This window comes from Ochotona curzoniae, unplaced genomic scaffold (genome assembly GCF_017591425.1).
Source record: "Ochotona curzoniae isolate NIBS_2020 unplaced genomic scaffold, NIBS_Ocur_1.0 contig_4792, whole genome shotgun sequence".
Classification (NCBI taxonomy): domain Eukaryota; kingdom Metazoa; phylum Chordata; class Mammalia; order Lagomorpha; family Ochotonidae; genus Ochotona; species Ochotona curzoniae.
In genome coordinates this window covers 11,794,812-11,806,542 of record NW_024466389.1, presented here as the reverse complement: position 1 = coordinate 11,806,542, position 11,731 = coordinate 11,794,812, and the positions used below count along the sequence as shown (strand labels likewise).

The 11,731-nt window shown below is 49.7% G+C and overlaps 1 protein-coding gene across 2 annotated transcripts in view; it reads right to left on the bottom strand.

Moving 5' to 3' along the window:
* Positions 1–644: 644 nt before the first annotated feature.
* MICOS10 (mitochondrial contact site and cristae organizing system subunit 10) overlaps positions 645–11,731 on the bottom strand; it is a 32,356-nt gene continuing 21,269 nt past the window's right edge. The window contains exons 2-4 of one of the 2 annotated variants that reach the window (XM_040988011.1): positions 3,511–3,562; positions 2,492–2,601; positions 645–870 (exon numbers count right to left, since the gene is read on the bottom strand). In XM_040988011.1, coding sequence (XP_040843945.1) covers positions 827–870; positions 2,492–2,601; positions 3,511–3,562 — 206 coding nt within the window. In that variant the 3' untranslated portion in view covers positions 645–826. The remainder of the gene's footprint in view (positions 871–2,491; positions 2,602–3,510; positions 3,563–11,731) is intronic. The other variant, XM_040988012.1, reaches the window with a different exon arrangement.

The window sequence follows — 11,731 nt, the reverse complement described above, 5'->3', positions numbered from 1 at the left end:
CTGGTTCACTCCCCAAATGGCTGCAACGGACGAGCTGACCTGATTGGAGCCTCTTTCAGGTCCCACGCGGGTGCAGGTCCCCAAGGCTTTGGGTCATTCTCCTGTTTCCCAGGCCACATGCAGGGAGCTGGATGGTAAGGGGAGCAGCCAGGACACAAGCTGGCACCATATGGGATCCTGGTGTTTGCAAGGTGAGGATTTAGTCATTGAACCCTCGCACCAGGTCCACAAATCCTACATTTACAGGATTAAGGGGCAAACAAGATCAAGGCTGCCCATCTGAATTTTCTTGTGAGAAATAATCCTATGAGAAACCCCAGGGCCAAAAGCCGGGCTGCACCAAGCGTCACGTGGGTACGGGCCTTGGCAGGAACATGCAGTATGCATCCTCCGGGTGTGGGCACAGCTTGAGGACGGCACGTGCCCCAGCACACCACTCACCTGTGGCAGACATGGAGCTGTGCCCTCAGCTCCTGTTGGGAGCCGGAAGCTGTTCTGGAAAGTGCCATCTGGAGTGGATGGGGCACAGCACATGACAGCTGTGATTGCAGAGGATGCTCAGAGAGGGTGGCACCGTGTGCGTGCCCAGCCATCCTGCTCAAGCAAGGAGACCAAAGGCAAGGAGACCAAGGCCAGACACCAGATTTCCTGTTTTTAATTTATTTCTCTTAAGACCACCTCCTTACAAGTTTCAGAAAGAAAATACAAAATAACAGACAGACTGGTTTCAATGCAGCAGAGCCCCAGCATGGCAAGCTCTGCGGGACCACTGCCGTGACTGGGGTGCCGTGGGTTTCCTGAGGAGTCGGTGGGGACCCTCCTTCCCTCACACTGTGACATTCTCGGCGTGGGTCACTGCTGCTCCTGCTCCTGCAAGACAAGGGCAATCCACTTGCCACGGGGCCAGCACTGTGACCAAGCTCAAGACCCGTGCAGCCAGACCCCCCTGCCCTGTGTGCACGGAAGCATCCGGCAAGACGTTGGGCACAGACCCCAGGCTTGGGGGGCCCTAGTGGCAGAGGGTAGACTGGGGAGTGCAGAACAGGACTCCTGCCTACAGCCTTCCAGCGAGATGCCCGAGGCAGCTTCTAACCTCAGGGAGAGGCTGCTTTCTCCTCCAGGGAGGACAATGAGACTTGCTTACAGCCTAGGAGAGGTCTGGAGAGGAGCCCCGTGGGCACCTAGCATGGTCCCAGGCACGCCCAGCCCTTGGCAAGCAGCCGCCTACTGCTTGCGCTGGATAAGGCCCAGGCAGGATTTTTGTGCTTTTCAGAGTGGAGGATGACAACGTCAAGGTACCGCCTCAAGCTCAGATAAAGTTACAAGGCCATTTTGGAGCAGGACACACAAGGCTGTAAAAAACCCAACAATATTTTCCACAGTGACTCCCAGCCACTAGGTGCACAGTGCATTCAGTCACCCATGAGCCACCACCTAGGACGGCGCAGCTCTACACTGGGAGCGTCGCAAACAATGCGAAGACCCGAGCTCTTCCCCCAGCCCCTTTCACAGATCTCAGCTCTGGGGCCAGGGGAGTGGAGTCAGGCACCTGCGGTCAGCCCCGCTGCCATGCAGCCGGGCCTCATCTCACACTGTCCCTCTTCTGACCTCACTCTAGTTTGTGCACATGGGCCCGAGTTGCTCCACTCTGGGCAGCACGCAGAGCGTGGGTGGAGGCAGAGGCCTGCTGCACTCCGGGGTTGCTAGCCCCAGGGGCCATAAGACCGTTGTGGCAACAGCTCCTGTCTCAGAACAGGACACGTATTTCTGCCTTGTTTTTTATGTTACTTGTCTTTATGGTGCAATAACGGACAAGCTGGTCAACCCCTCACCTACCATGACCCATGTGTGTGTTCCCAGGGCTCCTCACGGCTTACAGTCTTGTCCTCTGGCCTACATCAGCTCTCCAGGGAGAAATGACACCTTCCCTCTCCGAGTGGAAAGCAACAGCGGCCAACTGAGGGTCGCAGAGCGAGGGGTCTGCAGCTGGGAAAGGCTGTCCCCCACAGAAACCACAGGCAGCCAGCGACTCTCCTCTCCTCCATGGGCGACTGGTCCTCTTCCAGATTTCAATAGCAACTGACCAGGGGAAGGCATGTGGCCTGGCAGCTCAGACACCCAGGCCTCGTACTGGGAGGCCAGCTTTCTGCCAATACACACCCTGCAAAGTAGCAGAGATGGTCCAAGTGACTGGTTCCTGCCACCCACATCAGAGACCTGATTATACTGCGGGCTCCGGGCTCTGGCCTGACTCCAGCTCGCCCAGCCACTGCAGGTACGTGGGGGAGTGAGTGGACGGCAGCGCTCTCTTAAATCAACAATAGATGCGTGTGCATCTCAGAGGCTTCAGGTGTGAGACACGCCCAGTCTGCACAGATCCACTATGATGTACTGCCGGCCAGCCCATCACTAACGCTGAAGGCAGGCAAGACCCCAGACCAGAGCCAGCCGCAAGCAGGGGAGCTCACGGTTCCTTGACATACGTACGTACTTTGACGTATTTCCCGTGCAGCAGGTACGGTGACTGGAAGTCGTGCTGACAGTTGGAGTAAGCCATGCCCAGGCCCATGCCGGAGCCAAAGGCCAAAGGCCACGATCTTCCTATGAGCACACAGGAAAACCCCAACAGGGAATGAGGAAGTGAAGGGAAAGCCTCCCGCCCCAACCAGCTCTGCTTAGGAGTCGACAAGCTCCACCCATAACACACTCATGTCTACCAGTGTCTCCCCAGTGGCCCTCCCAACAGACAGAGCTCATTTAGCAAATGTTCAATAAGTACCTCTGCTAGGTTGGAGGAAAATAGTACAATATGAAAACAGCACAAAGAGCTAACCCTTTCAACTTCGGTCTCTGTCTGCATCATCTACTCTGTTTAATTTCCTAAGCTTATCAGAGGCAATAAAACAATAAATCCTTTCAGTAAGGAGCTATGGCTTTAAAGCCATGTGAGATGTTCATCCATGTACTTGGAAGATAGCAGGCCAGGGCGTTCCCGGAAGCCACCTATAAATGATCTTTTCCTATCACCAAGGCGGTTCAGCCATGCAGCTCATTATGGGTGTCCCTGGCAGGCTCCAGGGAGATGGCCCAAGGGAGCCGCTTGGAGTTCTTCCACAGGGGAGAGGTTCTTGCCTCCCTTTGCTTTGGAAGATTATTGGTCAAGAACCATTTTTACTTCTGGCCCATTTGCTATTATAATCATCAGGAATCTCACTTTCAAATTCCTTTTAGAAAAAAAAGCTACAGTTAATTAGCAATATGTGAGCATGATATGGCCAAGCTGAGTCACTGGCACAAAGTGCAGGCTTTTGAAATGATATCATATTGATGATATTAGGAACCCTGATGCAATGCCCAGGGGGAATGCCGCCGGTGCCCAACCCGTTCTGACCTTTTCCAGGCCACACACTCTGTCTAGCTCATTTTATGATGATGTGCAGCTCATAAATGGGTGCATCTCCCCATGTGGTGTGTGTGCATGACACTGATGAGGGGTAGGAAGATTGGCACTCACTTTTAAAGAAGGTAAGCGAGAAAACAACTCCTAATCCAAAGCCAGTACCTACAAAGAGAGGAGAAGCAGGTTAGCAGCAGTCTGACGAGCACGGCACCAGCATTCTCACGTGCGAGCTTCATAAAACAGTCTCTCCCTGCCAAGCGCTGCTTTTCTAACCTTGCTTCTTACCAGCAGCTTTCCAGATGTCAGTGCTCTGTGCGCCCACAACAGGACACGAAAACTCTGCCCCACTCAGTCTAGGCAGGTGCCAGGAGGGTACGGGGAGGGGGGGGCGGTGAGACAGGCAGAGGACTCGCTCTCTGGAGGCGCCGCCCATCCCAGGCAGGAGGCCCTCCCGCTGGTGTTCTCTGTGAGCCACAGGATTTTGGAGGAATCCAGAACAAGCCAAGGCGGTGTCCTGCCCTTTCCATCAAAGCTGGGGGCAGCCTATCTTTCCAAATCTAAGAAATGCAAGCCTATTCCAGTGATCTGCTAGGGAAAAACTTAGAAATGCCCAGTTTTCTATCACACTCCACAGGAACTTAAACTCTGAAAAAGGAAGGTTCTGCTTATTTTATTTAAAACTATTTTCAAAAAATTTGAGCAAGAGGGCCTGATGTTGGTAGCCTAATGGCTAAAATTCTTGCCTTGCACATGCCAGGATCCCATATGGGCCCCGCTTCCCATCCAGCTCCCTGCTTGTAGCCTAGGAAAGCAGTTGAGGACGGCCCAAAGCCTTGGGACCCTGCACCCACATGGGAGACCCAGAGGAAGCTCCTGGCTTTGGACTGGCTCAGCTCCAGCTGTAGCAGCCAGTTGGGAAATAAATGATTGGATGCAAGATATTCCTCTCTGTCTCTCCTCTCTGTATATTTGACTTTCAAATAATATTTAAAAAAGAATCTAAAAAAAATTTTTTTGGAGCAAGTGAGACAGCACATGGTTGCCAGCACAGGCTTGCTCCCTGAGTGCCCCTGATGTGCCAGGGCCAGGAACTGGGGACCCTTTCAGGGCTCTCCTGGTGGCAACAGGAGCCATCACTGCTCCTCTTGGGGCCTACAACATCAGGGAGTGGAGACGGAAGCCAGGGCCACCGATGGAAGCCCGGCCCTCGGACACAGGCATTTTAACCACAAGGCCACAAACACCGGCCCTGGGAGGCTGTCCTAAAAGAAAAAACAAAACAAAACAAATCCTCATTTTTATCAGTATTTCTCAAATCTTGGACATTCTGGCGTCACTTTCAGATGTTCCGCTAAATCTCTGGTCTCATCTGCAAGTTTGTTTGTGTAATGCTTTCTTCTTATTTACTTACTTACAGTTACTGAGAGTCAGAGACCGACAGAGCTGCCACCAGCGGGTGCATTCCCCAGATGTGTGCAGTGCCGGGGCTGAGCCAAGCCGGTCGGGAGCCGGAATCCAGTCCAGGTCTCTCATGGTGACGGCAGGAGCTCACTTAGCTGGCTGGCATGGTAGAGTATCAAGCTCATCCTCCACCTGAGTACCCAGGACATGGGCACCACTGCTTCATGACCCAGATGCTCTATTTCCCATCCAGCTCCTTGCTTATTACGGTCTGGGAACAGAAGAGGGTGGCTCAAGTCCTTGGACCTCTGCACATGTGTGGGAGACCCGGAAGAAGCTTCTGGCTTTGGATCAGCTCAGTTCAGCCGTCACAGCCTTCTGGGGAGTGAACCAGCGGATGGAAGACCTCTCTCTGTAAAATTTGCCTTTCAAACAAATAAATCTTTAAAAAAAAAAAAAAAGAAGAGCATGCACTTGATAACTTTAGCCCTAATGTCCTAACTTAAATAATACTGTTGTAACTTCAGACTTAAGTACACACTATTTTTTCCCAAAGTTTATTGAAAAAATCTCCAGTACCACTTAAAAAAATATCTCATATGTTAAGATGTACTTTCTTTCACACCATCAAAACACCCTCATAAGCTGTGACAGCAATGCTGTGCGTAACGCTGCTGCTTGTGACACTGACATTTTGCCCTGGAGCTCTGGCTTAGGTCCTGGCTACACAGCTTCTAATCCAGCTCCCTATGAACTTGCCCAGCAGGAGCAGCAGATGGCACAAACGCTTGGCATCTGCTACCCAGGTGGGAGATCCAGGTGGAGCTCTGGGTTTCTGCCTTCATGCCACCCCAGCCCAGTCTCGTTCTTCATTTCTCTCCCTGTTAGAAACAAACCAACCAGGGGATCCCTTTGTGGCATACTGGGTCCCTGCCTGCGAACTCAAATGGGCACTGGTTTGAGCCCCAGCTCCTCCACTTCTGACCCAGCTTCTCAGCAATGAGCCTGGGAGAGCAGCTGCAGTTGGACCAAATCCTGCGGCTCCTGACACCCATGTAGGGGACTCAGATGAAGCTCTTGGTTCCTGGAAATGGCCTGTTCTGGCCCTCATCGTTGTAGGCATTTGAGGAACGAAGCAGCTGACAGATCTTTCCCTGTCTTTCACTCTCTCTAAGTCTGCCTTTCAATACACACACATCAAAGAGGAGACCCAAATTTTCATTTAAGCACCACAAATATAAGTCCCAATTTTTATTTACCTTACTAGTTTCCAAATTTGTGTCCTGCGATTCTAAGAGTTTCCTTGCCTAATCATTATTTCAGACTAAGACAACATACAAAGTCACAATATTCCTCAAATTGTCCCTTCTTGGGCCCAGCATGATGGCTCAATGGCTAAATCCTCAGCTTGTAAGCCCCAGGATCCCATATGGGTGCTAGTCATATGCTGGCTGCTCCACTTCCCATCCAGCTTCCTGCTTATGGCCTGGGAAAGCAGCAGAGGTCGGCCCAAGGACTTGAGACCCTGCACCCCTGTGGGAGACCTGGAAGAGGCTCCTGGCTACGGATCGGCTCAGCTCTGGCCATTGCGGCCACTTGGGGAGTGAACCAGTGGACAGATCTTTCTCTCCATAAATCTAATCGGCCTTTCCAATATAAATAAATAAATAAATAAATAAATAAATAAATTGTCCCTTCTTCTCCAAACCCAGAAAATGGTTCCAATCACCTTCTTCTGCCACATGCACGTGGTCATGCTGTTTATACACACGCACACGCTCTCACACCAGGTTAATGACGTTCCAGCCAACCTTGCACCACAGATGACGTGGCACCCTCCGCTTACAACAGAACGCAGGCTGCACAGGAGGCAGGAGGGATGGGCTTTTGGTACCGTGGTTCAGCTGCTGTTGGGGACACCCCCAGCCCATGGGCAGCTGGCCTGAGGGTCAGTCCCAGCTCCACCCTCTGCCCACGTCGGGAGGCGGCAGGTGAATCCCTGCCACTCCGAGGAGAGTCGTGGACTGAACTCCCTGCCCCAGGCTTCAGCCTGGCCCAGCCCTGGCTGTTGTTCTCTCTGTCTTTAAAGGCAGAAATTAGAAGCTTGTTTTGTTTTGTTTTTTAAAGGAAGGAAACTGCTGAAGAAAACTCCCAAGAAAACCCACAGTGAGGGTTTAGCTGAAGTTTTTGCAGACCTCAACGAGTTCTTTAGAAAGTTTGAAAACATGACTCTCAACCGTGAAAGGTTTTCATTAACAGAAGGAATGTTCATGGTGCATTATCTGCCTACAAGCAAATCCACGATGCTATAAAGAAACAAACCGAGCAAACCACCATGAACATGGCTTTGAAAGGAGAGAGACTTTGTCAAGCAGAGCCTGAGGCAGGTCCTTCAGAAGGATTCCAGGTGCTAGGGACTCTCACATCCTTCCAGTGGGGCAGGAGGCAGAGGTGGAAGACCCCGACGTTGGGATCTTGACCCTGTGCAGGCCCAGGTTCACATTTGTTTGTCTTAATTTTTAATCAAAAAGCTTAAAGATGAAGGATTTAAAAAGAAAAAAAAAACACTCCTCTGTGTATGCTAGCTTTAATATGTTTTAAAGCTAAGGGTTATAAAACCCAAAAGGTTTTAAAAATTAAAGTGACATTAAGCTCAGACTGTCACTAAAAAAGCAGGTTTGAGAGCCTCAGTGCAGCCACCCCTCCCCATCCCAGAGCAGAGGCTCCCTGTGGGGTGGGTGGGAGAAGGGACACCAGCCTTCCCTTTCACTCCCTCCCTCCCTCCCCGCCCCAGGGCAACTTTCAGGCCCCACAGCTCCATTCAGCTCCATTCAGCATCAGTCCTGTACACACCCACTATTTTTAAATCCTTTATGCTGCATTTTCACTGCGTCTTCTCTAGGTTAAGGTGTGAGAACTGCCAACCAGTCAGTTCAGAGACACACTTCCCAGTCCTGCAGCCCAGATCAACGCGGCCTCCATGAGGACACTCCATGGCAAATGCTCAGTGACAAAATAGCCCTACGGTGCTTTTCACAGAACAGATGGACAAAGCATAGTTGTACATAATTTATTTGAGTTTTAATTTTAAAAAATGATCAACTTGGATCTATCCAATTTATCCTGGTAGGTACTGTTCTGGTATTCAACTTTAAAATTCAGTATGTAGCATTAATATCATGCCCATTTTCATGCAATAAAATGGTCAACTCCCAGATTACAGCCAAGACTGGAAAGGGAAAGGAACTAACATTTGAATGTTACTCATGAGGACCGAACATCCCTCCCGCGCCAGCATTCTCGTTTACACTACACATTGCCCAGCCACAGAAAGTAACCTGCCCAAGGACACTACACTCACTTGTAGAGCAGTAAGGTGGGCTCCAGTCAGCCACGACAGGTACCAAGTCCAGACATTACCCTGCACTCACCCAAGGCGATCCCCGCCATCTCCCCAGGGACATCAGAGTGCCACGCCAGCGGAGCAACACAGAAGGACAGGCGAGCGGGATAGAACAAGTTTACACAAAGCCCAAAGGGCTTGTTCAGATTCCTCCCAGACTGATCCTACCACCCAGTCACAGACTCAAGTCTACCTGGTCCCGTGTGATCCAAGAACGCTGGAGAAAATGGGAACCACTGTTATCCATCATCTCTGGCCAAGACCCCACTGTTTTCTGGTTTGTAAAGCGGCACGGTGGTCACTTGCCTCACCCTCTGCAGCTGGAAGATGAGTAAGACAGTAAATTGGTACTAGAAAATGAGGTACGATTTGGCCTGGCTGACAGATTCCAAACCAGGCAACGGGGCGGGGAGGGAGGCCAGTAAAAACATCATGGCGTACAATCAGAGCCTTCCCCTGCTCCATCTGGAGGCAATTCTTTTGGCAACGGAATCAAAAGCCCAAAAGGAAAATATTTCAGCATTTTTCTGGTTCCTCTAACTCCATGCCTGTCTCTTCTATTTTTCCCTAAGGAAAGAAAGCTCTGTGCTGCTCCACCTTTCCCAGCACAGAGCAGGCCGGCACTGCCCCATCCAAGCACCCAGTGCGCCCGTAGCAATACGCCCAGCACACCCAAGCCCTCGAATGGCGCCCGTGGAAGGTACGAGTTACCAAGTGCAGTTCCCCAAATGCCTGCTCTACAGTTTTAGTTAAGCTGTTGCATTTAGATCCCAAGGACAATTTTCTTCCCACCATTTTAAGACACAAGCTAAAAAGACTATCTTCTTCAAAAACAATCCGGAAAATGATTTTCGACTGTAAGGTTTTACTTCAAGTTAGCTATCTTGGTTATTAAGAGACAAACAATGGTGAGACTGTTGATGAGTTTTACAGATTCAAGTTCTCACAAGCTCAACTCTTTTAAAAGGAAACATGTTGCTTCAAAGAGAAGTCCCACCTGATCAGGGGACACCAGCTCCGCAGCTGTTTCCACTAAAGACTGGCACCTCTAGGCCAGGTTTCAACTTTGTAACAATAAAACATGAAAGGTTTGTCTTACAATAAAAACAAACCAACATGGAAAAGAGAAGAGTTTTCTCTGCCTTTGGCCCCTTTTTCTTGTTGCTGCATGACAAGCTCTTTGGGAAGAAAAAAGCCAAAGGAAAAAGTACAAAGCATTTTTCACCTTCCCTGGAAGCAAATATTTAACTATGAATACAGTTTACATAATTCAGCCTCCCCCACCTCAAGCGCCTTCTCAAAGGTCTGTGTTGTCTGAAATGACATACAAGCCTAAAGTAAAGAAATGCCTGATTACAGGGACACATCTTCCCCGTGGCAAAGTCCAGCGGGAGGAGGGGGAGGGGAGGCAAGCCACAGAGAGGAGCCTGATGGAATTGACATTAGGCTCCAAGCCCATGCTCCGAAACCACTTCTTTCCGAGCGGAAAAAGAATTGGCACAAATTCTTCAAAAAGAAACTATTCCCAATCAATCTAACCATGCAATTTAATGCATGCTTAGTGCCCAAAAGGACATTATAAAACGGGCTAGTAGATAAACACATATTTTTAATGCTGTGAAGGAGCAATTCCTCAGCAGTTCAGAGGACACTATTTTAGTAACGAGGAGAACTCTGCTCCCACCAACTACACACACGCAACACTGCCTTCATTGAGAGGTTTGATCAGAAATTTTAAAAGATTACAACCAGCAGACATGTATGCCTTAAGCTACCTTTTGGTAAGAAATGTTGATAGCCATTAAAGTGACGGACGGTTTCTGGTTACTCAATGTAACTTGATTTAACTCCTGGAAAAATCTTTGCTTTCACTACGCTATAGGGAATAAAGCTTTACTTCCTTGAAAATAATTAGAAGCAAACCTAATCAGCAAGAATTAATAAGCAGACGTTCTAACCTGACTGCGGTCTTAGGGTGGAAGCTTATTTTGGATATCGGGCCTCAAATAGAGCAAGGTGGAGTGATACATGCTCTTGCAGAACCAGCTTGGCCAAAGCTGCAGCTGCCCATGGACTTCCCAACCACAAGGAGCAGCTCATTGTTTGGGAAGGAACAGAAGAAAACAAACAAACACGTAGAAACTGATTTGGAGATCTTTCTGGAAAGATCGGGGAAGGGAGGGTGCAGGGTTTAAGAATATACAGATCCATTTCATTTATCAGTAACATATTATATGATGACTTTAGATTTCATTCCAGAATACATTTAACATTTTAAACAAGATTCATACCATAAGGCTTAAGAATTAAAGCTAAATTTTAATCTACATCTAAAAGGTAACAAAAACTGCAAGAACAACCCACTTTGCATAAATACATGACAGTGGGCATTTGGCACAGCAGGCAGACTGTCACTCGGGACACTGGCATGCCATATGGCAGTGACACAGCCAGCTCTTGGCTTTGCTTCTGATTCTGGTGTCTTGCTAACGCACCCCTCTGGAGCAGTAAGTGATGGGCCAAGTCCTGCTACCCACTGGAGAGGCAGGGATGGAGGTCCCCGCTCTGCTTCAGCCTGCTCCACACCTGCTGTGCTGGACATTTGGGGAGTACACAAGAGGTCTCTGTGCGTCTCCCTCTCTTTCTGGTCTGATTTTCAGGTGCAATTATAAAATCAGTCTTATTAAAAACAACATTTATTTTTATTGAAAAGTCAGATTTACAGAGAAAAGGAGATACAGAGGAAGATCTTCGTCCACTGGTTCACTCCCCAAGCTGCTGCAATGGCTGAAGCTGAGCCAATGTGAAGCCTGGCCTCCCATGTAGATGTGGGGAGCCTGAAAGGAAGTGGAGCAAAAGGATGTGAACCTGTGCCCATATGGGATCCTGGTGCATGCAAGGCAAGGACTTTAGTCACTAGGCTACCACACCAGGGCCTATAAAAACTGTTTTTAAAAATCTAAGAGCAAAATCCCATTGGCAGTTCTGAAAATGAGCAGTGGCAGGGAATTTCCAGCAAGCCCAGAAGACCCTAGGACTTCTTTACCTTTCAGTTTCACAAAGAATGGCTATGGCTCCTGGAAAAGGAGCAGGGGAACCTCCCTGCTCAGTGGAGGGGCAGGAGCCCTGGGGCTGTAGACAGCCCTGGTTCCTTCCTTCCTGTCCAGCTCTTTGGCCTCACATCAATTACTTAACTTCACCCAGCCTCCACTGGCTGCTCACCTGCAGTGCAGCAACAATCTTACAAGGGCCCGTTGTAAAGAAAAATACAAGCCCAGGGCCAGCACTGCAGCCCAGAGGAAAGCCCCCACCTGGGACACCAGCTCCACACAGCATCCCTGCTAAGCTGTCCCAGCCTCTGCCACCCACCGGGGAGACCTGGGTGGAGTTTCTAGGCTGCAGCTGCAGTCCTGGCCATTGTGGGCACTGGGGCAGTGAACCAGCAAGTGCAAGACCTCTCTCTGCCTTGCAAAAGTTTTTAAGACACACAATAAACTACAATCCCTCTCTGGTGCAGACTCACCCTG